This window comes from Chionomys nivalis, chromosome 20 (assembly GCF_950005125.1).
Source record: "Chionomys nivalis chromosome 20, mChiNiv1.1, whole genome shotgun sequence".
Taxonomy (NCBI): domain Eukaryota; kingdom Metazoa; phylum Chordata; class Mammalia; order Rodentia; family Cricetidae; genus Chionomys; species Chionomys nivalis.
Window position 1 is genome coordinate 49895162 of NC_080105.1, and position 26983 is coordinate 49922144.

Sequence of the window (26983 nt, forward strand, 5' to 3'; positions counted from 1 at the left end):
TCTAAGATAGGGCTAGAGCTAAAGGTCATTTTATCAGCCCTGTGAACCACACCTTCCTCAGGTATTCTCAGCTGCTTCTTTTTATGTTTTTCTTTTTGAGACATGGTTTCTATGTGTAGCTTTGGAGACTGTCCTGGAACTCACTCTGTCAGGCTGGCCTCAAACTGACAGAGATCTGCCTGTCTCTGCCTCCCAAGTGCTGGAAGTAAATGGGAGTAGACGTGAGCCACGGCTGCTTCTTTTGATTTTATTGTTATTTTTATACATTATGTATACAGTGTTCTGCCTGAATGAATGCTTAGACACCAGAAGAGGGCACAAGATCTCACTATAGATGGTTGTGAGTCACCATGTGGTTGCTGGGATTGAACTCAGGACCTCTGAAAGAGAAGCCAGTGCTCTTAACCACTGAACCATCTCTCCAGCCCGATTTTATTATATTTTTAAAGATTTTTTATTAGCTGGGTGGTGGTGTTGCATACCTTTAATCCCAGAACTTGGGGAGCCAGAGGCAGGCAGATCCTTGTGAGTTTGACACCTGCCTGTTTTACAGAGTGAGTTCCAGGACGGACTCCAAAGCTACAGAGAAACCCTGACTTGAAAAACAACAACAAAAAAACCATTATATTTATGTGTAAACATGTGTGTAGGTGTGTGTGTGTGGACTCCCATGTACACGCATGCAGAAACCAGAAGAGGGAGAGAGGGAGCTGGGTCCACCAGAGCTGAACTTGTGAGCTACCAGGTATGGGTTCAGGAATATGTCACTTGGAACTTGAAAACCAGGGAGGCTGCCTCGCAGCGGCAGTTTACATGGGTGTCCTTCCCATAATGTTCCTGGGGATGGATTTCCTTGGGGGAGGAAGACGGAAATTTAAAGCAATGTAAAGCAAACGAACAAGCAAATAAAATCGGATGGGCTAGGGATGTAGCTCGATGAGTGCTTGACTACTATGCAAGAAGCCCTGGGTTTGATTCCAACCACCTCATAAAACCAAGCCTCCATGCACTTGGAAGGTGGAGCCAGGAAGACCAGAAAGTTCATGGCCATCCTTAGCAACTTAACAACATATTCCTCTGACACCTTATTTAGGAGTTGGCACGATGGTTCAGAGGTACGAAACTATTGCTGCTTGTCAACTTCACTCAAACCTAGAATGAAGAGGAAATGTCACGGTATTGAAATTGCTTAGAACCGTTGGTCCAAGGATGTGGCTGTGCCAGAATGTCTTGATTGGTAATTGACGCCGGAGGACCCAAACCATCATTCCTTGGGCTATGTGAGTCCCTATCTCTAAACAAACAGGTAATTGTAAGAGATGGCCGTAAGTGAATCTATATTTCACCACTACCATTCTAGTACTTTTCAATTCCCGTTAAAGCCACAGCCTCCAGGAGACCCCAAGGTGAGTCCTCCAGGAAGCTGCTACCAACCTCCAGGGCCCTCCAGACAAGCTGCCTGCGTGGAGAGCAGACTTCCGGGACTCGGGAGGGAGGGGCCTCGGGGAGGGGCTTCTGGAGGGCGGGACCTAAGGAGGCGGGGCTTGGGGTGGGGGGCAGTGGAGGAGTTTCGAGAGGGAGGGGCGGAGCGGCGAAGGGGAGGCGGGGCCTCGGGGCCGGGGAGAAGGGCCAGTGGAGGGTCTCGGGAGGGCGGGCAGGAGGGCCGTACCCACATTGCGACCTTAAGAGTGTCCCGGGGCCGCGGCCGCCAGCGGAGCGCGGGCGGCGGAGTGCAAGCCGGTGCAGCCTGGCGCGGCGGTGAGGCGGCAGCTGCAGAAGGCAGCGGGCGGGCGGGCGGGCGGGCAACCGGGCTAGGGGGACGCGGCCTGACAGTCCCCGCCCTGCCGCACACGTGCTGCCACACCGGCACGGACCGGGCTGGCGGCCGGGTCCCGGGAGGCGCTGGGGCTCGAGCGGGCTCTGACCCGAGTGCTGCCGTGCGGGGTGCGGGGGTGGGGGGATCCGGTGCAGGCCGGGTGACGCGCTCCGCGTCTGCGGCAGTAGTTGGCACCCAGGTGCCGGCGATCGGCCGATGGTTTCGGTGGTGGTGGTGGCATGCGGCCTCCTGCCACCCAGCTGCAGCCGGAGACAAAATGCAGCCTCACCTGGTTCGACCACCGAAGTTGTTTTCCTCTGGGAACCCTGAGTAGTGTTGGCGGTGTTCCTGCGACTGCTGGGTCGTTTGAAGGAAGAGGGTGGGGGACCCTCAAGAGATTCGGGTTTTGTACTCCAAATTGTTCAACAAGCTCCTCTAAGCGGACCAGTCTGGTTTGTGCGAGCCCTGTTCATACTCTCCAAGCCACAGTTTGTACTGAGTTCATTCTGCACACTTTCTTGGTTCATCTGTTAGTACCATTTCTGTTTCTTACAATTTGACAGGTACCCCTGAGGAGACTAAGTGGTAGACTGTCTGACTTGTACGCAGGAAGTCAGATTTACTCTCTAGCACAGAAAAGCTTTTTTATATGTAATTGTTTTTGAAATTGTAATTAACGTCATTTCCTCCCTTGCCTTTTCTACCTAACCCAGACTATGTAAGTCCCTTAACTCCCCGGCTCAAATTCATGGCCTCTTTTTCTTTGTTAGTACACGCTCACACACACACAGTCGTAAATATATAAATACAACTTTTTCAGCCCATATAATGCTACTTGTATGTAGCCAATTGAGGGACTCTTCCCCCGCCCCCCAGCATTTCTTAGTTGCCTGTATTGCGGCCTCCTATAACACCTGTAGCTCTTTGTGGTGCTCTGAGATGTCCCTGAGATTTACTCCATCCTTGTTAGTGTGTTTATTGGTATCATCTTTGTGTAGGTCTTGCCTAGGCTTCCAAGTCGTTGAGACTGGGGTGTAGTCTTTCTGACGTTTCTAGGAGGTTCAAACTCACCGCGAACTCTCTGCTCCTTTGGCTCTCTGTGTGTATTATCTTTAGAATTTGAAGTGTTTGCGTTTGGCTTATGTCAAGGGGTCGCATTCATAGTGACTGTGTACTAGATACACTTTTCTGTGCCTTCCAAGTTAGTGAAGAATCCTTCAGGTAAAAAGAAATGGCAACACTGAAGTTTATCTGAGGCCACTTTGAATGTTACCCCTGAAGCCAGTCTTGCTTGCCCTGCAGAAATGTAGGACTGGGTTATTCTGTAACTACTACCACATTGCTAATTTAAAAAGAAACTTACTACTCATATTGCTAATTTAAAAAGAAACTTTTTTTTTTTAAAGAAAAGAAGATTCTTGGAATATGGTCATTGACAAAGTGGGGCTTTTTGGTTTTTTCTTTTTCTTTCTTTTTTTTTTTTAAACAAATTCTTGGTTTCTGGCATTGTGTTTTTGGCTTTCAGGATGGCTTTGACATTTTTTTGTTTGTTTTTTGTTTTGTTTTGAGACAGGATTTCTCTGTAGCTTTGGAGCCTGTCCTGGAACTCTCTCTGTAGACCAGGCTGGTCTCGAACTCACAGAGATCACCCTACTCTGCCAGCCCAGTGCTAGGATTAAAGGCGTGTGCCACCACTGCCTGGCTAGCCTTGGCATTTGAAAGAACCTTGGCCTAAAACACTAAACTCCTCAGGGTGACGAAGAACGAAACTGTCCTCTGTTCTATGTAAGTCCATCCTGTGTTTTGAGAACATACAGAATAGTTTGAGTGATGGGCAACTTTGATCCTGTATGTTAAGGCCTCCTCCATTTTTTTCTAGTTAATATTAAGCTCATGTCTCAGCAAGTTGGTTTTTTCCCAAAACTCTAGCCTTCAACACAAACATTTCAAATTTTGCTGTAGAGAACAATGGTGACTAGACTCTCTGAGACTCACTCCTGGGATTCTGATCAAGTCAAACTGGAACCCAGTAGTTCAGACGTTGCACCAAAGTGGGGCTGGCCCACGTTATCAGCCTTACCCTGGAGCTTGGACTGTGAGGATCTCTGGTCCTACTTTGAGGCCTGTTGAACCAGAATCTGAATTGTAGCACGACCTTAGGTAGATCTACACATTTACTGCTGAAATGTAATGGAGTCATGACAAGAGCAGGGTCAGGGCTTTCTTCTGGACCTGGTGGCATTTATGACTGCTGTGCGTGGTAATTCTATAATCCACCTTATCTTAGATGGAGACCTCCGGGTCTAGGAGTCTTGTTACTCGATGGAGTACCTAGGCTCTGACATTCTGAGACACAGACTGCTGTCTGAACTTATGGCTGAGCTTGGTGGACTGGACTTTCACCATAGGCTGCTGAAACACTAATCTGGTGAGGTCTGGGCCATTTGTGATTGGTTCCTTATCTGCTGTTGTTGAGGTTTTCACTCAGGGAAGGTTTGGTGTGTGGGCGATGTTGGAAGGGAAGTGGAGCACTTGGCTGTGTTGATACATTCAGCCTCCTTAGGAGCCTGTTTTCCCCTCTCAGAAGTTAAGGTGCAGTAACTTAGCAGGCTTAGAGAATGGGGGGCTGCAGAGGGTAACTGAACCTTTCCTTCTTCCCAGGGATATGTGGTACACAGCCTGCACTGTAGAGAATTGCCTTCCACAGAACCCAGTGGCGCCATGAAGTCCAATCCTGCCATCCAAGCTGCCATTGACCTCACGGCAGGGGCCGCAGGTAAGCCTCACCCCCACCCCATGCTGGGTGCCCAGATTCCTGAAGTAGTTCCTCAGAGTGGGTTGGAAATTATTACCCCATAGGTAATATGAATCAGTTTAATGGGAATGTGATTTTGTTCAGTGTGTGGCAGCAAGTACATACACAATAGTGTTTAATTTTATTAAAGCTTTACCAGACAATGAAGGATGTCCTTGGTATTGGCAGAAAGCATCTTAGTTCCAAAATGAACTAACTCACATGCTAGAACAAGCAAGTGGCAGTGGGTCCCTGCCGGACAGGTTTCAGATGTTTTGCAGTACAAAATGCCAGTTACTGTTCTTTTTAAATAGCTGCTTTATTTTTATTCGTGTGTGTGTGTGTGTGTGTGTGCGTGTGTGTGCTCATGTCTGTGTGAGCATCTGCCCAGGTGAGCAGGTGCCTGAAGTGACTTGGAAGAGTGACCCCATCCCCCAGAGCTGGAGTCTTAGGCAGTTGTGGGCCCCCCATGTGTGCTGGGAACCAAAGCAGTTACCCTAGAAATACAGTAAGCCTTCTTATCCGCTGAGCCATTTCTTCAGCTCCCATTCCTGTTCTCGCTGGTGACAGGAAAGAAAGGAAGGCTCTCTAGCTATGAGGCTGACAGTCCTCAGAGTCTCCTGGTGTGGAAGGGAAGATGATGCAGAACTTTTGAGAATGGGTGGTTGAGGCCGACCTTTAGATCCTGGGCCTAAGGACAGGCTGGAGCCAGGGCTGGTGACTTGAGACCACTGTAAAAAGATCACTTTTAATGTGCAGAAATAGGGAGAAGCTTAGGCTGGGGCAAAAAGAACTGGGTGCCCATGATAGTCATTTTGTTTCCAGAGTTCCGTGTCATCTTAGGGGCTGAGGGACACTGGAACATGTTCATCTGCCCTGCCACCCCACGTATTAATTCTTGGAAATGGGGAGGCAAGAGCGCCACGTTGCCTGATGTCCTCTTACCCTGTATGACCTCTTGGGTCAGCAGATCGAGTGTGGTCACTACCACCTCTCACTCTGTCCTTTGTTCAGCTGTAAAAAAAAAATCTTTGTACAGAGAACAACTCTCTCTCTCTCCCCTCCCTCCCCAGCTCTTCCACCCCCATTCACAAATCAAAGGTCAAAGTTGGTTCAGAAGGAAGGCTGATAAGGATCCCCAGCCAAGGACATCTCTCCAGCCTAGGGACAAGGACTGTTCCAGTGTGGTCAGCAGGTCTAGGAGCTAGCAAGGTTGTGCCCCAATGTGTTATTAACCACTGTGGGCCTTCAGGTCAGTGCCCCGTATTCTGTGGAAGAGAGAATTGAGGGGAGGGGGGGCAAAGGATTAGTCCTCATGTCATGCTGTGGAGATGCTGGCTGTAACAGACAAACATCCGCCAGCTCTGGCTAGTGGCGAGCACCACAGCTCTTGCCTCTTCCGTAAGAAGATGTGTAGTCGCTTGAGAATCTCAACTGCAGGCTGTCTCTGCTCTCCCATCAGTCGGGAGAGCAAGCAAGGCTTTTTAAAAAGTTTCCTTCTTCCCTGAGCATGCATTCGGATATTTGAGGAGCACTTTCAGGTTATAGTCTTTATGTAGATTGTAACAATATTGTTGGGAGCCTTGTATAGCTGACAGTTGCTGGCGGGCCTTTTCTATTTAAAACAATGGCAGCATGTCCATATATTGACTTTAAATGATTCTGCTGCCTGAGTCTGGGATCTGTCCCTGGGCTTGGGAACACAAGGCTATCCCCAGAGCTGCTGGGTTTCGAGATTTCTGAGTACAGGTTTCCTGGCAGGGGTGGGGCTTTGCGGGGCTGGTCAGAGAAGATGCTCATTAGTGACGTAAGACACGTTCTATTGTGAGGTACCTGGAATGCAACTAGAGAGGAGCAGTCTTACTTTTGAGGACCCCAAAGTTTAGTTGGTATAGCATGCCTTCCAGAACTGGGGATCAGTGTTCACTATGTATGTAGAAACACTCAGATCTTGGCTTCTTGTTTTGTTGACATCTTTGCTTTAGTGCCTAGTAGGGCAGCAACCTTCTCTTAGGTCAGACGTAGTTTGAACTCTTGGCTACCCTAACTGTCTGCACTGGCAAATTGCTAGGTTTTGAGTTTTTTTTTCCACTTGCGCAGAGAACCCCTCGTTCCATGACCATTGGTCAGGTGGTTTGTCTGTGAGAACAGAGTCAGCTGTGGTCAAGGGTCACGATGAGATGTAAACCAGTTCTTTCTGTCTCCTTTTGAGTTTAAGCAAAGCTGCTCCCACCAGACAAGTTTCCCAACCATTGCTGTTAAAGTGCCGGGCAGCCATCTTTGACCTGACCTGTGCTTGCTGTAGGCGAGGTCTCAGGAAAGGATCCTGGGCAGCTGGGATGAGAGTTAAAGCAGAGTTAGACCGTTTTCTAGTTACCAGAACAAGGCAGCGTGTACTACAAAAGCCGGTCGCGTGAGTCTGGAGAATGCTTTGAGTTAGTTTTGTATCTCTTCCCTATACCAGGGGAAAATCGTCCCTGGTGGTCCTTGCAGGGTGCCTCATTCACTGGCTGGGAAGGAGGAATTTTACAGCCTTGAGGTTTATCTTTTCAGTGTCAAAATGACAAGCACCCCAAAAACCATTCTGAAGGGCTATCTTAATGTTCTGCTTCCTAGTCCTGTAAAGCGGCACTGCTGCCCACTGTGGGGTTGGGGTTTGCCTGTATGTCCTGCTCTAAGTTGTCCCTTCCTTGATAAATGGCCTCAGTGGCTTGTGATTTGCTGCTTGTATATGGAAAACTGATAGTCCGTGGACAGAGTCTTTGTGGCTATGATAAAATATCTAAGGAAGGGAGGGGAAGTCAACCTAAGGGAGGAGAAGGGGGTCAGCCTCAGGGAGGGCGTTCATTTTGGCTGGCAGTTTTCAGGTGTTTTATTCCGTCCTGGGGTGTGTGTGTGTGTGTGTGTGTGGTGGACCAGAGAAGTTCAGATCTTGGCAGCCAGAAAGCACACACATCTATACCATACTTACACCGACACCCATGGGGGGGAGGGGGAGAAAGCGGGGGGGAGGCAACTCTGCTCTTGTCCCTTTTCTTTCTACTCCTCATTTGCATTACATGTGGACACCGGATAGTGAGGCGCTTCAGAGTGGTCTTTCTTCCTTAGTCAATGCTCTCAGGAAATTGACAGGCGCCCAGAGGTCTACTTTATTGGTCTCTTAGGTGCCTCTCAAGGCAGTCAAGCCGACAGTGAGAATTACCCACCACAGTGACTATTCATGAAGTATTGAGCATGCTCTGGTCTCGGTACCTCTCCTGGAGAGTGAGTGGAGAGCTGCCTGTGGTAGCCCCTGAAGACAGAGGCTCTTTCGTTAGTCCTTGAAGGAGAGAATGGTCAGACATAGGACTTCTACGCAAGTGGAGAAACCCTGCAGTGTTCTTGGCATTACTGATGTGTAAATCTGAGAGCTGGCTTGGCAGTGTGCTTGCCAGCTAGTGCTGGGGGTGGGCACTAGACTAAGTTCTGTAGTGAACGTTGTTGGGACTTAGGTCCACTTTCATGAGGAGACGAAGCTGCAGCTTCATTATATTCACAGCGTTCAGCTTCCTACCTTCTGGAATGGACACAGAACCGTCACGGAGATGCAGCAAACATCTGTCGCAGTAACTGCTGTCTGTCTGCACATTCAGGCTGAGCGTTAACATACAAACGGTTCAGTTTGAAGGTTAACGTGCTGAACTACAGGCTTCACTTGGTTTATCCAAAGTGGGCATTCTGAACGTCCTAACGGCTGCTTTGGAATAATTCAGTGACTTTGCTATGTTGGGGACCACATAGACTAGCCCAGCAGTATGCAGGAGAGAACAGTTCTGATTATAGGAACATCATCTTGATGTGTTGTTGCTCTGTTCTCACTGACTAGCACAGGCTAGCCCGGGACTCTTGAGTCCTCCTGCTTCCACCTCCTGGGTCCTGGGATGACAGGCACATACCGCTCATTCTGCTGTGTCACCTTGCTGAGTGATCTTCCAGTGGTCTAGAATTCTGGACAATCAGGTGACGCTCTGGGTTACTCTCCTGGAAGAAGCAAACAACAGCAAGAAAATCACAGAAAACATGTTGGTTGTTTCCTAGGCCAAGCCATTCTCTGATCCCTTGGTGTTAACCTTGTCCACCAGTAAATAAATGAGTCGTCCTCACTGCCCTTTGTCGCCACAACACAGGTTTCCGGAATGGCAGTGTGTGATATCTGAGTTGTTAACATTGCATTTCTTAAATATTTTGGGTAAGCCTTCCATTTTGATGGTGTGATAGTGGCCTCATCACATAGCTGCTTTGTTTCCTGACCTAAACAGAGGGTGCCAGAAATGTGGGGCCTTCTGAGCCCGTGAGGGAGGTAAATATTAACCAGCAGCATGTCCTAAAACTTTGGTCCTAGTCCAGGGTCTACAGACATTGTGGGCAATCACAGTTTGTTCTTATCCCTGTGCTCAGAACTCTTTCTGAAGTAATCTAGTGCAATTTAGACTTAAGTACATTAGATATTCTCACAGCAAGAAAGCACATGCAAGGCAGACTTGAGGCCATTGATTCATACTAAGCAAAGGTAATTGTAGTCTGTTCCCTGCGTACAAATCGTTAATCGATAGAGCTAAAATGAAAGCTCTCGTTTCAGGGTCAAGTGTTTGCCCTCGGGATTAATTAGCAGATGTCTTGTTTTCCTTGTCTGCGCTCGGCTCTGATGTTTTTCTCGTAGTCATCATGCAGCCAGGCCTTACAAGAAGAAATGCTTGTCTCTGCCACCATCCTACTGTCCCGACCACTGTCCCTGCATGCATTGCTCCTCCCTCATGTCTATAGTGGCTGCTGATTAGTAACCGCTTGTATGTCAGGTGTGTGCCAAGTTAACGCTCTGAGATGGTGCAGATGAAGAACAGAGGTTCAGAGGTGCTCTGGGGTGACACAGCACGACCGGGTTTCAGCCATCTCTGCCCGCTACATAGACCATCTCTTGTACTCGGGCCTTGGAATGTAGACGCCTGCCCTGTAAGTGTGACTCCCTTTAGGATGGGCCTCTGGTGCTGACCAGCATAGGCACCTGCAGAAGTTGTCATGAACTTGGCTAGGGGATTTGGGAAAGGCAGTCAGTCACTAGGAACTAAAATACTGGTAAACCATGGACAGCGAGGTCCTGTCCTTTTGTGTGTGGCTGGAGGCCCATTCTAACAACTCACATCCTACCTCTAGGGGGCACAGCATGTGTGCTGACTGGGCAGCCCTTCGACACCATGAAGGTGAAGATGCAGACGTTTCCAGGCCTCTACCGGGGCCTCACCGACTGTTGCCTGAAGACCTACTCCCAGGTGGGCTTCCGTGGCTTCTACAAGGGCACCAGTCCTGCACTGATTGCCAATATTGCGGAAAACTCGGTGCTCTTCATGTGTTATGGCTTCTGCCAGCAGGTGGTCCGCAAAGTGGTTGGACTGGACAGTCAGGCAAAACTGAGGTGAGTCAGGACTCCGACACTTGGTTTTTTATATAAGTAAACACTTAATTTTAATGACATTTATACGAAAGAAGTTTCCTTTTTAAAAATGATTCTGATGTTCTACATTGTCCTGGTGTAAACCAGGGACGGCCAAATGGATTGTGTCAAGAGTCCACTGTGTGCCTTGGTCCCTACGGGAAGATACTGGATTAAAACTATAAAACATGGGACTTAAGCTTAGTGGAGAGTATTGAAAAGGTACCCGAGCATTGCTAGACAAGAAGTGTGGAGTTTAGGCAGTACAGATGGACCCGAACCCTACACGTCAGACTTCATTCGTACTTGATCTTCCCTGGATACCTATCGTTCAGAGACCAAACACAATTCATAAGCCACGGGGATGCTCAGCTGTCCTTCCTTCAAATGTTGATTTATTTGAAATGATTTAAAATCATATTGGGGGAGGCGGGGCTGGGGAGAAAGCCTAATTACTAAAGTGCTTGCAAGGCACTGAGTTAGATCCTTACCACCCACACAGAAAAAGCTGCACATGGTGTGTGCTTATAATCCCAATTCCAGAAGGCAGAGGTAGGAGATCTGGGACCCTAGGTCCCAGGGAGATCATTTCTCAAAACACAAAGGTATAGCTCCTGAGAAACCCATATACACATGTACACCTCCACATATAATACATACAATGAAATCATATGTCAGTTTTACACACACACATACAATACTTGCAGAGGGCAGGCTTGCTGGCTGTCAGTAGGAGTCAGAACCTCTACTGTAGCCACAGGCTGAACACAACTGAAGTAGATTCCTTGTACTTGGAAGTGTGTTCTGGTGATATCTATAAGATTCAGATGTGCTATTTTATGGACAAAAAATTGATCATGATGGTAGAAGTTATGTTTAAAAACTGGGGCCTGGATAGACAGCCCAAGGAGACAGTGCAGGACAGAGGATCCTTCAAGACCTCCAGCTAAGGGAGGGCAGGAAGCAGAGCCAAGGGAGACAGAAGCAGAGTCCAAGAGATTAGCATCCCACAGGGAGACCAGGCAAGCAAAGCAGTAGGCAACTGGCTCTCTCTGGCAGCTTCCTTAGTGAAGGACCACATGGGAGAGGAGCCAAAGCAGCAGTGGGTGCCCAGAGAAGGTTCTGCTAGAAGACTCCTTGCTCCACGTTGGGCAAGGCAAGAAATGATGATGGGAGCAAACCTGGTTCTGGCCCTCGGTGTTCCTCCCCTCTTCCCCTTTATGAGACTGATTTGAGCACACTGGCTTGAGACGTGGTCCTGCTGTGTAGCCTTGACAGGCCTGAAGCTCACCATCCTCCAGCCTCAGCCTCCTGCACAGGGATGACAGGTGGGCGTTACTGCCGTTCACTTAGTCTTTTCTGATGACGGACAGTAATGTTTCACACCCTCTCCAGAGCAAGAGTTAGTGTCACCGAGACAGGGTTGGGAAAGGCCTCACTGTTTCTTGTGTGGAGCTCTGAGGACATTTATTTCATGTGCTATCCATGGTGTGTAGCTTTTTATCACATTAGTTCTTCAGTGTGGAAGTCAGCATGGTTAAGGCGCTCTAGCACAGCACTAATCTTTGCTGAGCTTAGAGTCTTTCCCCTTTTCCCTCTTAGGAGACGTTTTACCTGCTGAGAGAACGCTGCCTACAATCTGCTGTACTCTGACATGTAGGTCGTGTCTTTTGTTTTATTTTGTTTTGAGACAGGGTTTCTTTGTGCCTTTGGAGCCTGTCCTGGAACTAGCTCTTAGACCAAGCTGGCCTCAAACTCTCAGAGATCTGCCTTCCTCTACCTCCCGAGTGCTGGGATTAAAGGCAGGGGCTACCACCACCTGGCTGTAGGTTGTGTCTTTATGGCACTTACCATGACCGTGTGCAGTTGCTGTCATTTCTGTCTTTCAGATAGAGAAATAGTCATAGTTGCTGGGCCAAGGACGGTGTCATCTGAGCTTACTGTTCCCCTTCCATTCTGACCTCTTTCTGTTAGACCAGCAAGGATGCCGGTCAGATCTAGAGAGCATTTGTCAAAAGTGGCTAAGGGAAACCGCTAAAGCAAGCATTTGCTGTGGATTTCTGCAACCACATCACAAATATTTGTGTGTCCTGGTTTGAACCTGACGTGGTGTTCTACTTTGACCTTTGGTTGAATGAGATCTTACGCAGCAGAGGCATTTAGGTCAGACAGCGGATTCTTTCTTCTTCATGTGTGTGTGGGAAATTTCATACGCTATATTTTGATCATATTTCTCCTCCCCCACCCTCCTAGGTCCTCAGCACCAACTTTGTTTTTTATCTCTTAAATAAGAAAACAAGAAGCATACATAACACACCAAAACATCAAAATGAACAAACAAACCCTTAAGGCAAAAAGACCCAAAGAGCAAAATGAGACAAAGAGTCTACAGTCGATGCTTACAAAACCCTGTCCTACACTCTCCGCACTTTCAATTCCAGTTGTCGTGTTCATTCTGCATGTAGAGCTGAAGGTCCATGTGCCGTATTTTGTGCACTGGAAAGTACTTATAACAAATGCAAAGTCCGGGGACATGCTGTCTTGGCGTCTCCCTTGTACTCTTATAATGTTTTATGTTTATTCAGGTTCTGGAACTGTCCCAGCACCTGAGGTTGAGTTGATTTCCATGTCTGTTGCCTGACCCCTTAGTTCTAGCAAACCTGGCACAATCTAGGTAATTACCCTCATGGACAGCTAGTGGCCTGTCAGCAGACTGACAAAGTCCCGGAGGAAGGCCGAGTATAGCCCTGTAGGCTGACCAAAAGACCATTTGAAGCTTTGGCTTTTAACAAAGAACTAAGGAGTGGCGGGAAGAGTGAACTAAGCAGTTCGAGCCTCTTGCTCTGCACACAAGGATGTTGGTATGCCTGCTTGGTCTTAGTCATGGTGGTAGGCGTAATTTCTCTAAAGTCAAAAGGAAGTCCATGGTAAGCCTGCTGTCTTGAGTCCTGGGTGTTTGAGAGACCAGCTCAGCCTGTGCACAGCAGCTACTGTCCGATGTCAGGGTCAGGATAACTGCAGACTTTTGTGTGTCTCACCTGGTTCCTCTCCTGCCTGCAGGTCCCCACAGTCGCTTATGAAATAATCATTCAGAGGCTTAATATTAAGTATAATTGCTTGACCGATAGCTCAGGCTTCTTACTGACTAGCTCTTACCTATAAATTAACCCATTTCTAATCATCTGAATTGTCATATGCTGTGTGGCTTACCTGTAATACGCTGGCATCTTGCTCCTCCAGCCACTGGCACATTTCTGACTCTGCCTTCTTTCTCCCTGTATCCTGTTTGGATTTTCTGCCTAACTATATTCTGTCCTGCCATAGGTCAGAGCAGCTTCTTTATTAACCAATGGTAATAAAACATTCACAGCAGACAGAGGAGCATCCTACATCAGGCAGGATTACAGAAATCCAGGACCAAAGCTGGAAGCAAGAAAAGAAGCTTGTTTAGTTTACAATAGTCTGGGGGGTACAAGAGCGTGGGGCTGGTGTCTGCTTGCTTCTTCTAGGGTGTCTTCTGGCTGTATGACAGTACTGTAGATGGAATCGTCATGGGAATGTACGGAGAGGTCACCAGATACTACAGGAAGCTCTACTCTTGTGGGCGTCTACTGCAGCCTGTGAGAAGTGTATCCATCCTCTCTAAGGATGGCAGTACCCTGGGCGCCACATTTATTTTGTTTTTTTTTTTTTTTTTTTTTTTTTGGTTTTTCGAGACAAGGTTTCTCTGTGGTCCACATTTATTTTGTAATTGAAACTTTTTTCATACAATATATTTTGATCATGTTCTTCCCATATCCCCTCTACCTTTTTACCCACTAGACTTTATATTCACTCTCTCCCTCCCCCTCTAAAACAAAACCAAAACAAATAAAACAAACACATACAAACCCCCACACACACACACAAAAATGGAAGTCACAATAAACAAGCAAATGACCAATGAGGCAGAAAAAAGAACAAAGCAAGCTGAAAGAGAAAGTCTACAAAAATGTCACTGAGTTGAGTTTTGCTGCCCAACTACTTCGGGGAAGTGTGGCAAATGTACCCATTGAGACTCTGCTGGAGAAAACTAATCTTTCTTTGTTTGGTATGAGTGTAAGGTAGCTGGTTAGGGGCAGGAGCCTATGTCTACTTCTTTCTCAGTGCAGGGCCCCATCTGGCTGGAGCCTGTGCAAGTCTTGTGCATGCTGCCCTAGTCTCTGAGTTATGTGTGCATCCGTCCTGTTGTTGTCTGGAAGACACTGTTTCCATGGAGACATCCATCCTCTCCAGCTCTCACAGTCCCTCCACCTTTTCCACGCAGATCCTGGGCCCCAAAGGGAAGGATTTGATGAAGACATCCCATTTTAGACTGAGTGCTCCCAACGTCTCTTACTCTGTACTTTGTCCCATTTTGGGGGACAAAGCAAGAAGCTTCCCTGATGAGGGCTGAGTGAGGCACTGTTCAGTGAATTTTCCTAAGGACACGCCATCAGGAATCATTTCTAGTTCCTTTAGTAGAATTACAGTTTCGGGTTTTCCCCTAAGCTAGTGGCCTGTCTCAGACCTATCCTGTCTCAGGTTCTTGGCCACGTTAGCCATGTCAGGGATGGGTTTCCAACTCGTGGAGTAGGCCTTAGGTCCGGTCGGAAGTGGCTATTGCACCAGTATTGCAAAGAAGTCACTGTAGGTCGCAGGGTTTGTAGCAGGAAGGTATTGAAGACTGAGTTTCTCCTCTAGATTCAAGAGTACCTTCCAGTACCACGAGTGCTAGTCAGTAGAGGTGAAGCTTCTAGGGAGGCACCAGCTTGGCTTCTCTGTTTGGCATATGTAAGTGTCTTCGGCAGTAGGGCGTTGCCAGTCAAGTTGTGAAGAGTAGCTAGTAATGTTGGCAATAACGTGTGATGTTTGGGCGTTTTCATGGGCAGGCCCCAACTTTTAAATGTCCCATCTCCTCAACAATAAGACACGAGGGACCGAGCTTCCATCACACAAACTGTTGTTTTGAACATACACAACCATATCAAATCTTTTTTTTTTAATGTGGGAGTTTTATTGAGATACAGGGAGTGGGGGAGGGAAGAGATAAATACAGAGAGAAGGAAGAAGAGGAAGAGATGCAAGGACCCACCTGTCTCTTCAGGAGAGCAGTGAGGAAGAGAACCGTATCAAATCTTATGAGAGGACATAGCTGAACTGGTAAATCTTTGCGATCACAAAAATGTAGACTGGTTTTTATCTGTAGTAGTTATGTGTCTGGTTACTCCAGGTTGGATTCAGGGCCAGAAGGAATATTGTCACAGATATAGTAAGGTATTAGTAGACTGTATTTGGGAAGGTAGGACTGTAGGTGGTGTCCCCATCTCCTTCCTTTTATTCTTTCTTGTTTCTTTATGTGCCTTAGCTTGGGCTACTAAACAAAATACCATCCATTAGGAAGCTTAAACAAACATTTCTTATTGTGGAGGCTGGATCACATGATGAAGATCTCATCCTTAGGAACAAATCTATTCCTAATTGCCTTTTTGTTGTTGTTGTTCTGTTTTGTTTGTTTTTCAAGATGGTTTCTCTGTGAAATAGTCCTACCTGTCCTGGAACTTGTTCTGTTGACCAAGGTGGCCTTGAACTCAAAGATCTGCCATCTCTGCCTTGAGTGCTGGAATTAAAGGCGTACACCACTGCCACCTGGCCTAATTGCCTCTTAAGAACTCTTGCTTTCGGGGCTGGAGAGATGGCTCAGAGGATAAGAGCACTGGCTGCTCTTCCAGAGGTCCTGAGTTCAATTCCCAGCAACCACATGGTGGCTCACAACCATCTATAATGAGGTCTGGTACCCTCTTCTGGCCCACAGGGATACATGCAGGCAGAATACTGTATATATAATAAATAAATAAATTAAAAAAAAAAAAAAACCCTTGCTTTAAACACTACTACACATGGACTGAGGGGATGGGGTCATAAGCGCGGATTTAGCAATCAGGCAGACTGGGTTTGATCACTAGCATTCCACTTTCTAGATGTGTGGCTTTGGGGACATGTCTTACCTCTACGTGCTGGAGTACTGGTGTCTGCGCCAGGGTCTCGGGATTCGTAGATGGGACAGTGCATGTAGGTTCTGTTCTCCCATCCTTTGCTCTTCTGTGGTGTCAGTGCCGGAGGGACGATAAGCTGATGCTCCACCTTTCGTCCTTGCAGTGACCTCCAGAACGCAGCTGCTGGTTCCTTTGCCTCTGCCTTTGCTGCACTGGTCCTCTGCCCCACAGAGCTTGTGAAGTGCCGGCTCCAGACCATGTATGAGATGGAATCTTCAGGAAAGATAGCTGCAAGCCAGAAGTAAGCACTGTTCCTTCACAGACGCTGGGTGTACTGTGTTCATTTTATGTTGTTAAAATTAAGCACCAAGTGTAGAAACAGTTTTCCCTGTTCCATTCTAATACGGTGTCAGGATAACTTCCTGAAAGACTGTTTATTATGTTTGGGACACACTGCCTATCCTAGAGAGGGTGTCTTGAGCAGTTATTTAATAGTGCAGAAATGGAGACACCAAGGAGCCGAATGTCCCTTTGTCCTCCTGACTGCATAAGGTGTGACCCTCCACCATATTTGAGAGACAACTTTGAACTGGGCCTAAGAGTTGAGCTAAGTGGATTTGGATTCTGAGATGAATGTTTCCTGCCCTTTCTCAAATTTCACACGAGTAGTCAGGCATTTTGCCACAATTTAGTGGCAACTCGCACCCTTCCCAAACCTTCACATGTCCTTGGTAAGGGTCCAGGTTCTGAGAACATTCATCAAGGCCTGCATAAGTAGAGCTGCTCTCTATGGTCCAGGCACTGATCATGAGGATGGATATATATGTCACACGTGTCTAGAGTTGAAAAACGATTATCCTTATTAGTCACAAAATGGTGTCTCCTGACGTGTGGCTGGTTGAACATCTAGGCAAGGGTATTGCTATCACCCAAGGTCTGTAAATCTTCTGGGGAACCAGTCAAGAGATTGACCAGCTGTCAGTTTCCTCCCTCCTAGGAGTCTACCTTATGCTTTAAAGCGATGGTTCTCAACCTGAGGGCCGTGAACCCCGCGGTGGAATGATCCTTTCGCAAGGGTTGCATATCAGATGCTTACATTATGATTCATAACAGTAACAAAATTACAGTTATGGGGTAGCAATGGAATAATCTAATGGTTGGGGGTCACCACAACATGAGGAACTGTATTGAAGGGTCACAGCATTAGGAAGGTTGAGAATCACTGCTTTAAAAGGTGATTTCTGAACTAGAACCCACCGATGGTTCTGTGAATACAGATGACAAGCGGACAGTGATGTGCCCTTGTAACCGGTGCCTAGAGTAACACGACGAACGCTAACGATACCGCTACCCAGGCCTGGATGCAGGCTTGCCGCAGCTCAGTGTTGAGCCGGAGTCATCTGTTGTGCTCACATGTGCAGGGGGGCAGTGCTGCAGGAACAAAGGTCTCAGGAGGAGGAGGAGGATTGCTTATGGCCTTTGTCACTCTAGGAGTTGACATTTCTTCTGCAAGAACAAAGGGAGTGATTTAGTGGTTACACTGATCATGTGACATTCTGCTTGTTCTCAGTGTGTAAAACCTGCCACAGGGCACACTATGCTGGAGATGGGGGGCTAGGGTATCGACCCTGAAGCTGCTCCAGCCACGGGGCTCATCTGCTAAAGGGAGTTAGCTCCTCCGGACCCCTTTGGCTTGAGAGACTAGGTGTCTTGCCTTTAAGTGATACTCATGTCTCTACACCACCTCAACAAATTATTCTAAGCACACAGTGATGGCCACTGTTGACTGCCAACATGGGAACACCTAGATTACCTAGGAGGCAAGTACCTGGGCACACCTTTATTCAGTCAGCTGAGGTAGGAAGACCCACCTAAAAAGTGGTGGCAGCATGACCTGAACCTGGGTCCTAGCCTGCATAACAGGACGAAGCCAGCTGAGTGCCAGCACTCATTGTCGCTGCCCCCTGATGGCAGGTACGCTGTGATCAGCTGCCCTAGGCTCCTGCTGCACTGCTCTGCCCCCACCATGGGCTGTACCCTGAACCGTGAGCCAAAAACAAGCCCCTTATCCATTCAGTTTTCATGTTGCCAGGTGTTTATTACAAGTAACGAATACACCAACAAGCTGAAGAGGCGGGGCAAGTATAGTATTGTTAGCTGTTTCGAGGCCTGCATGGCTCCTTATTGTAATTCATTTTTACTTATGTTGAAAAAGCAGGAAGTAACCCTTTTACATCTCAGACAGTATAACTTACAGAAATGCACACCCCCTAGTTAGCAGGCCTGGTTAGGCACAAGTAAGGAAGCAGCTGGTTTGGGCAGGTCACAGAAAACACAGCTATAGGAACACTGGTCACATAAGTCATCCTTAGAAAAGACATCTGATTGCATGCACACATCTCCCCACCTGCACTGACTGTGCCTCCTGCTTTGTCTCCCCCAGCACAGTTTGGTCAGTTGTGAAGGAAATCTTTAGGAAGGACGGCCCCTTGGGCTTCTACCACGGACTCTCAAGCACTTTACTTCGAGAAGTACCAGGCTACTTCTTGTTCTTCGGTGGCTATGAATTGAGCAGATCGTTTTTCGCATCAGGGAAATCAAAAGATGAACTAGGTAAATGTATTCGCATTGACGATGTTTGGGTTTAGTAGAGTCAACCTCCTGGGTTTCCTGGTTTTCACGGGGTATGTGTTCAGTGTGCACCTTCCCGGGAGTCCACCCAGCACTGGGGAGTTCCTGGACGCTAGAAAGTAATAGCAGCAGGTGTTGGCTAGCATCCTTTCCCGAGGGAAATTTCCTAAAGACAAGCCCTGAAGCCTTACATCACCAACATCTTTGCCGCATTAGCTTGTTAGAGTTGCTCCTTCCCTTCTGGGTGGTACTGATTGTTCTGGGTCCATCAGAGGAAGAAATGGTTGTCGCTATCAGCAATCTCGCAATAAGCTTTAGAAACTCGTTTTCAAGGCCGGGCGGTGGTGGCGCACGCCTTTAATCCCAGCACTCGGGAGGCAGAGACAGGCGGATCTCTGTGAGTTCGAGACCAGCCTGGTCTACAAGAGCTAGTTCCAGGACAGACTCCAAAACCACAGAGAAACCCTGTCTCAAAAAACCAAAAAAAAAAAAAAGAAACTCGTTTTCTTTTTTAATTGGTTAATTAATTGCCTGTCATTGCAATTAGAAAATAAGACTGTCTGCCAGACCCTGGTTCTGACATCAAATCACAAATAAGTTTGTTTCCTAAACATTATTTCCTCATTATCCATTAAAACCCGCTCAGACTGTCTGGGCCCATGGATCCTGGGAGGTGTGGAGTTTTTAACTGCTGACTCCTCGCACGGGCCATGGCTGAGGGAGGGCTTGTGCCAAGCCAAGTTGGCAGCAGGCAGCCTAGCTGGGGGGGGGGGGTAGAGGAGTGATGGGGTGGTTCTAAAACCAGACGTTGGGTGCCAGATAATGCGCGAAACAATCTCACACCAGTTTGGACTTATTATTAAAAAGGTTATTTATTTGAGGGGGAAAAATTTACAGAACACTATCCTACACGACAGCCAGGAAAGGAGTCTAGTTGTTGGAACTGGAGTCTGGAGCAAGAGAGAGAGAGGAGGGCTGCCGCTGCTTTTTAAAGAGAAAGAGACCACGCCCCAGTGGGCTGGTATCTCAACAGCTATTGGCTGAAGGAGCGGAAGGAGCTCTGGCAGCACTTATCAGTGTCATGAATGGGAGCAATCGCGGTTGCACCTGCTTAATGCACATTTTTAAAATGTGGTAACAAATCATGTTGTTTCAGGAATGTACAAAGATCTTTATTTTTTCCTTTTTGGTCACACTGGAGAAAGATGTGGGCTGTTGGGTTAAAGTTGAAAAAGACATGAACTCTATCTCAGTGGCTGTTTTCTCATTCTCTGTTATATGAGACCTGCTGGCTGTGGGTGGGCCAACCCCAACGGGAGGACGTTGGGGTGGGGGCTTGATACCTGAATGTCCAGCTGGTCTTGATGAAGCCCAGGGATATTCCAACTTCTTAGCCAGAACCTTGAACATTTTTCAAGGAGTTGGTCTGTGCGCTTCTGGAAATGCTACAACAAAGTGCCACTGGCTGCTTTCCCTCCCTAGGTCCTGTCCCATTGATGCTAAGCGGTGGATTTGGTGGAGTTTGCCTATGGCTTGCCGTCTATCCGGTGGACTGTATCAAATCTAGAATTCAAGTTCTTTCTATGACTGGAAAGCAGACGGGGTTAGTCAGAACCTTCCTGAGTATCGTGAAGAACGAAGGTGAGGCTGGGGTGTGTGCACAGTGGTTGATCTCTTTGAAGTGGATCTGTCCAGGGTTAATTAGACCTGTGACTTCTCCTTTCTCTTGCCTCATCATTTTCCTGACGCTAGCTTTCTACTTTCAAACCTTTTGCTGTAGCTTATTTTCATTGTTCTCAGAAATGTTTAAAGTTCTTTTTCCTAATTTCTGGGCCAGGTATCTGGCAGGATTCTTTGTATTCTAAATACCTTGGGAGGTTTTAAGATACAAACATTTGTCTCGAGGGAAGGGTGCTGTGAAGTAAGCAGCATCAGCTCATTTATGGAATCCAAATAGGAAAGACCAACAGGACCACCGCAGAGTGAGTCCAGGACGGCCAGCGCTGCTGTTCAGAGACCCTGTATATGTGTGTCATTCTTATTACATTTAAAATGATGCAACAACTTCTTTAGCCATAAGACTTTTGGAATGAGAAATGATCTGAGCAGCCTCTAGAGATGATTTGCCATCAGGTTTAGAGTTATGCAGGATACAGACTGTAAGGCATGTTCGTATGACATCATCCCACCATATAGACATCTTAAAACTAGGGTTATGAGAAGGCTTGAGTGGGGGAAAGGGAAGAGAAATGATTTATAATTGTAATCTAAAATTTTTAAATTATTTTTAGAGATAAAAATTTAAAAAGCGAAATAGATGAAGTAAAAAATGTCATTATCTACAAAACAAAACAAAAAGTACCTTGAGTTATGAACTGTGCTTTGGGTTTAAAGAGAGCGCAGTGACACAGACATGTTAAACTCACAGCCCACATAGCGAGCAGGTGACACAGACATGTTAAATTCACAGCCCACATAGCGAGCAGGAGACACAGACATGTTAAATTCACAGCCCACATAGCGAGCAGGTGACACAGACATGTTAAACTCACAGCCCACATAGCGAGCAGGAGACACAGACATGTTAAACTCACAGCCCACACAGAATGCAGGTGCCTTGTGTGTCCCCACTTCTGTGTGCCTTCTCCGGTTTGGCCTGGCATACTCTAGTGAACTCCCTTATCTAGGTCTCCCCCATGACCATTCTGAGCAGGGTGACTACATCTCTGGGTTCTCTTGCTGGTCCCTCTGGCCATGTTAGTCCTTAGCTCTGCCCTATCCTTACTGGAGGAGTCTTCCAGGCAAAGCAGTTGGTTTGTTATTTGAGCATCAATCAGCCTTGCCAGGGGCTTGCTACTTACCTTGTTCCTGTAGTCTGTTGAGGGGAACTTGAGAGCAAGCCCCTTCATCACGGGGGCTTTAGTGCTGTGTCTGGGTTTGTGGGCACAGACAATCTCTCTGTGCAGTCGCACATGTGTCCTCAAGCAAGTGCTGTCACGATCTTTGATTGCCCTTTTGTCTTCCAGGAATAACAGCTTTGTATTCTGGACTGAAACCCACTATGCTTCGAGCCTTCCCTGCCAATGGGGCACTGTTTTTGGCCTATGAATATAGCAGGAAGTTGATGATGAACCAATTGGAAGCATACTGAAGTGTCCTGGTGGCCTGGATTCGAGGCAGGGCAGGCGTTCAGTGACTGTGGTTAACTCAGGGTTTCACGAGTACAAGAACAATGTGGAATTGTTGATTAATTGGGACTTTTGTCCTTGTCTTCCCTTCTTCTGTTTAAAGTCTTAGACTTTGTGGAAGACCCTACACAGTATACTTTCTGCCCATTATTGTGCCAAAAGAAAAAAGTCGCTGCTCTTGCCCTTGGAATGGCAGGGCAGCTAGCTGGTGGCCTTATGCAGACTGTTCTTCTCAGGACAGAACTTCCGCAGAGATCAGAGGTACACGTGCAATTTAGATGGATCTAAGTTGAGGAAAATACAGTTTTGTTCCCTGTCTAGTTGTAAATGGAGACCAATTTCTATGCAGATTGTTGTAAATGATTGCTTAACCCATCCTAGATGTAGGGCCAAAGGTCACTGAGCCTGTGCACTAAGAGGTTATATCAAAGCTAAAACATCCATCTATATTTTTAGTTTTTAGATGCATACTTGTGGCTTATACATTCTTGACGAAATTTCAGGGAGGATATCCTGGATTTTTTTTTTTTTCCAAGATGCTCAACTCAGTTTTCTAGGCTGGCTTATTATTATGCACTCTGGGTGGGAGTGGCCTGGAGTGTAGCTCCTGGAGGGCAGCAGAGTTCTCACCCCTCCCTTCTCACTTCCTTATTCAAGACTCCTGAGAGACAAGGGAAGCCCTGCCAGGCTCTGAGGAAAACTGACAGTGGCTTTTACCTGCTCTCAGCAGGAATCCAGGCTGCTCTTTTTTTTTTTTTCTTTCTTTCTTTTTTTCAAGACAGGGTTTTTTTGTAGCTTTGGAGCCTGTCCTAGAGCCAGGTCTTGTAGACTAGGCTGGCTTTGAACTCACAGAGATCCGCCTGCCTCTGTGCTGGCTTTAAAGGCGTGCACCACTACCACCCAGCCAGACTGTCTTTCTGCTCCACCAATCAGAGGTCCTTAAGGAAGCAGAGCAGTCTGGGCTCCCTGCTTTCGTCCCTGATCCTACTCGCAGGAAGTCTAGGGGAGCTCACCGGGTACCACCTCATAACCATGTCAGTGCTCACCCTCCTGAAGTTTACCTTGGGACCCGGAACTCCTTGATTTGCCTCTACATTTGGAGCTGACAGTCAATAATTTTTTTGTTTTTTTCGAGACTGCGTTTCTCAGTAGCTATAGAGCCAGTCCTGGAACTCACTGTGTAGACCAGGCTGTCCTCAAACTCAGATATCCGCCTGGCTCTGCCTCCTGAGTGCTGGGATTGAAGCCATGCACACCCAGCAATGAATAGATGATGTATAAATATGGAAAGTGTTGTGACATAATAAAGACATTTTTATTAAACTAGGTAGTATGTATGTAGCGACCAAAATCACATCATCTGCAATACTCCAAGAGCAGAGGGGCTGTCGGTAGGATTTGTCCCTGCTCTGCCTATAAAGGTGAAGGTGGTAGGTTTGCTAATGCCCCCTTGAACAGTGCCAGGAGCACAAGGTTGGGGAAGCAAAGTGTTCCAAAAAGGGAGGGGTGCCTCTCAGCATCCCTGGGCTGGCTTTTTATGAGAAACAGTCTTTCTGCTTTAGTTCTCTCTGTTCTTGTGTGACCAGTGGCCACTGAGTGGTGCTTCATCTGTACAGGTCTGGATTGAAGCAAAATAGGATTGGCTTCCTGTAGGAAGAGGACTGACCAAAGCCATGGTCTTGCTTTTGGGTGTCTGGGGTCTGTTATCCCTGCATGTCTTCTTGCAATCTGCCCATTAAAGATTTGTGGCCTCTTCTATAAAAACAAGGGGAAGTAAAAAAGAAAGACCTAAGGAGAATTTTTATTATTATTATTATTATGGTTTAATTTGTGGTTTAATGTTTGGGTACAATTGTATTTAAGACAAAACCAGAACTTGAGATAGTTTGTTTAAAGAAATGAGTACTTTATCATTATTAAATAAAACTAACGTTGAGTCTATGGTGAACTTCATTTAAATACATTTTATTTGTATTAAGAACCAATTTGTATTGGAACAAGTATTGTCTTGCCAGCAAGGTTTCCTGATGTAAAATAATTTTACTGTAGACCAGTTGACAAATGTTGTACTCTGTAGTTATGAAACATCCAGCTAGATTGCTCCTGCCTTCTGCAAGTGTGGTGGTTTGAAAGAGAACGGCCCCCATGGGGCTCATCTATTTGATGCTTAGTCACCAGGGAGGGAGCTCTTTACTACGGGATTAGAAGGATTGGGAAGTGTGTCCTTTCTGGAGGAAGGGAGGTTTCAAAAGCCCATTCCCGGCTGGCCTGGTGACTCTCCCTGCTGACTGTGGGTCAGAATGCAGAGCTCTTGGCTCCATAGTCATGCCTGCCTACGTGACTATGTTCCTGCTATGAGGGTAATGTAAGCAAGCCCTCAAACTGTAATGTGTATTGTATGTGTATTTCATATTAATGATAAATGCAAACAGATTTCTAAAAGATTTTAAAGCCGCATTATGATGACTGATGCATTGAAATGATGACTCAAAGATTTCGTTTTGTTTCTGTAAGTTGAATTTAGCACAGCTGGCATAAACCTTGTCATAATATATGCATGGGACATTAGGCTGTTTCCGCTGGATTACAGTGTAGCCCTACCTGTTTTGTTCATATAAAAGCTGTATGAAACCAAAAGAAAAAAAAGGGCAGTCATCATAGTATTTAGGAAGATTCTTAAAAAGACATGGTTAAAGAAAAAGGTTAGTTTCATAATAAAACTGGTACAAAGAACTAATGATTCCAGCGAGTTTAAAATTTCTTCCCTTATTCCTGTTGAAACATATTAAGCAATCACATCAATTAAATATGCAGTACTTTACAGTTTATAATGATATGGTCAAGACACCAAGAAGGCTTCAAGAGTATGTTGCTTTCTCTTGGTGTTAAAAAAATTTAAGGACAACTCATATATATATTCTTTCTTTTTTTTTATTCTTTCTATATATATGAAAGAATATAGTGTATATGTATATAGTAATCCTCACATATATTCCCATCTCTATATATATGTACACATTCATACATACACATATATAGTGACTTATGTGTATTATAGGTATTTTTTAGATATTTGTACTGTTAAAAAATGAAAAAAATTCAAAACATACCATATAACAATACACAGAATCAATTAATCTAAGAGCTGCTTATTTGAGAAGATTGGCAGACCTTTGTTTGGCCCGAGTAATTAAAAAGATAAAACCCAACATAGTCAGACATGAACAGGGATAACCAAAGAAATTCAAAATTTTATAAGAAATATTTTAAAACCTTGTATTCCCTTAATGTGGAAAAACTAAAAGAAATGGATGAATTTCTAGATTCAGCTAAACCACCAAAGTGAAACCAAAAAGCCAACAACCTTATCGGACCCATAACAAATGAGATTGAAATAATATAAAAAATTCCAGTTTAAAATAGTTCAGGGCCAGAGGATACACATCAGAATTCTACCAGATGTTCAAAGAAGATCTATAGCCAGTCCTTCCTATATGACAAGAAACAGAAGGTGCACTCCACTGTAATTCTAAAACCAGGAAAAGACAGCAAAAAAGAAAACTAGAGCTATAGATTCAAAATGCTCAATAAATACTGGCAAACAGAATACACATATTGAAAATATTATCTACCATGACTAAGTTAGCTTTATCCCTGAAATGCAAGGATGATTCAATATGCAAGTCAAAAAATGCAATGAACCATATAAATGGACTTAAAAAGAAAAAAATCACATGGGCATAATAGATACAGAAAAAGCCTTTGACAAAAACATGCATTCATGGTAAAAAAAAAAAAAGTCCTAGAGAATGTAGGGCTAGAAGGAACATAATTCAACATAATAAAAACTATATACGAGACTCCCACACACAGTGGAGAAAAGATAGAAACAATCCCACCAAAGTCAGGGATGAGAAAATGATGTTCACTACCTCCACTCCCTTTCAATATTGTGCTAGAAATACTAGCTAGAGCAATAAGGCAAGAGAAGGAAATTAAGGTGATACAAATAGGGAAAGACGAAGACAAACTTAGCAATGTGGCAGGGTACTGAAACAACCTGCACAAATGAATAGCCTGTCTCCGTATCACCAGCAAATACACAGAAAAGGAGATAATAGACTAACTTCCAGCCACAATCCTCAAAGGGAGTATCTACAAACAAACCTAACCAAGGAAGTAAAGGACTTCTACAATGAAAAATTTAAGACCCAGGGAGAGAACGCTAGAAAATGGAGAGACATCTTGTGCTTATTAATTGGTAGAATTAATATTAGGAAAATGACCATTTTACCAAAAACTATGTACAGATTTAGTGCAATCCTGACCAAAAGTCCCATCTCATTCTTCACAGAAATAGAAAAAAAAATCCCAATATTCATATGGAATCACAAAGTTGGCATAGTCAAACCATTCTGAGGAAAGATAATGCAGAGGGATTACATTCCAGATTTTAAATATATTACAGAACTGTAGTAATAAAAAAAAATGGTACAAACATGTAGGCTAATGGAACAAGATCAAAGACTCGGTATGTAACTTCAGCCATTTACTATTTGACATCAGTACTGAGAACAAAAGCTGGAGAAAAGCTTCTTTACCAAATGGTGCTGGGTAAACTCTATGTCCACATAGAGAAGAATGAAATTACCTGTATTATCACCTTACACAAAACTAACACCAAGTGGATCAAAGGCTTAAACATGAAGCCTAAAATGCTCCAAGTACTAGAAGAAAACAGACTGTTCCCCACATTATCTAAGTGTAGGAAAGAACTTTGTGAACATGATGGTTTGTCCAAAAATTAAGGTTGACAAATGGGACCTCATGAAACTAAAAAATCTTCTGCACAGCTAAAGAAGTAGTCAACCAGGTGAAGAGGAAGCCATGGGATAGGAGAGAATCTTTGCCAGCTCTACATGACAGAGGATTAATTGTTGGTTTCTCTGGGCACTGCATGTACATGGTGCACATATTCAGGCATGCAAAACACCTATACACAAAGAATAAAAATCAACACTGAGAACCAGAGAGCTGACCCTACCAACTCTTTATATCTGATGTCAGATCGTC

The 26983-nt window shown here is 45.7% G+C and overlaps 1 protein-coding gene across 1 annotated transcript; it reads left to right on the forward strand.

The window, feature by feature from the left end:
- Nucleotides 1–1619: 1619 nt before the first annotated feature.
- Nucleotides 1620–24593, forward strand: Slc25a15 (solute carrier family 25 member 15). Its single transcript, XM_057752559.1, has 7 exons — nucleotides 1620–1758; nucleotides 4478–4592; nucleotides 9801–10059; nucleotides 16255–16392; nucleotides 18535–18704; nucleotides 20205–20363; nucleotides 21749–24593. The coding sequence occupies exons 2-7, from the start codon at nucleotides 4538–4540 to the stop codon at nucleotides 21871–21873; spliced, it is 906 nt and encodes a 301-aa protein (XP_057608542.1). The 5' UTR covers nucleotides 1620–1758; nucleotides 4478–4537; the 3' UTR covers nucleotides 21874–24593.
- Nucleotides 24594–26983: the final 2390 nt, after the last annotated feature.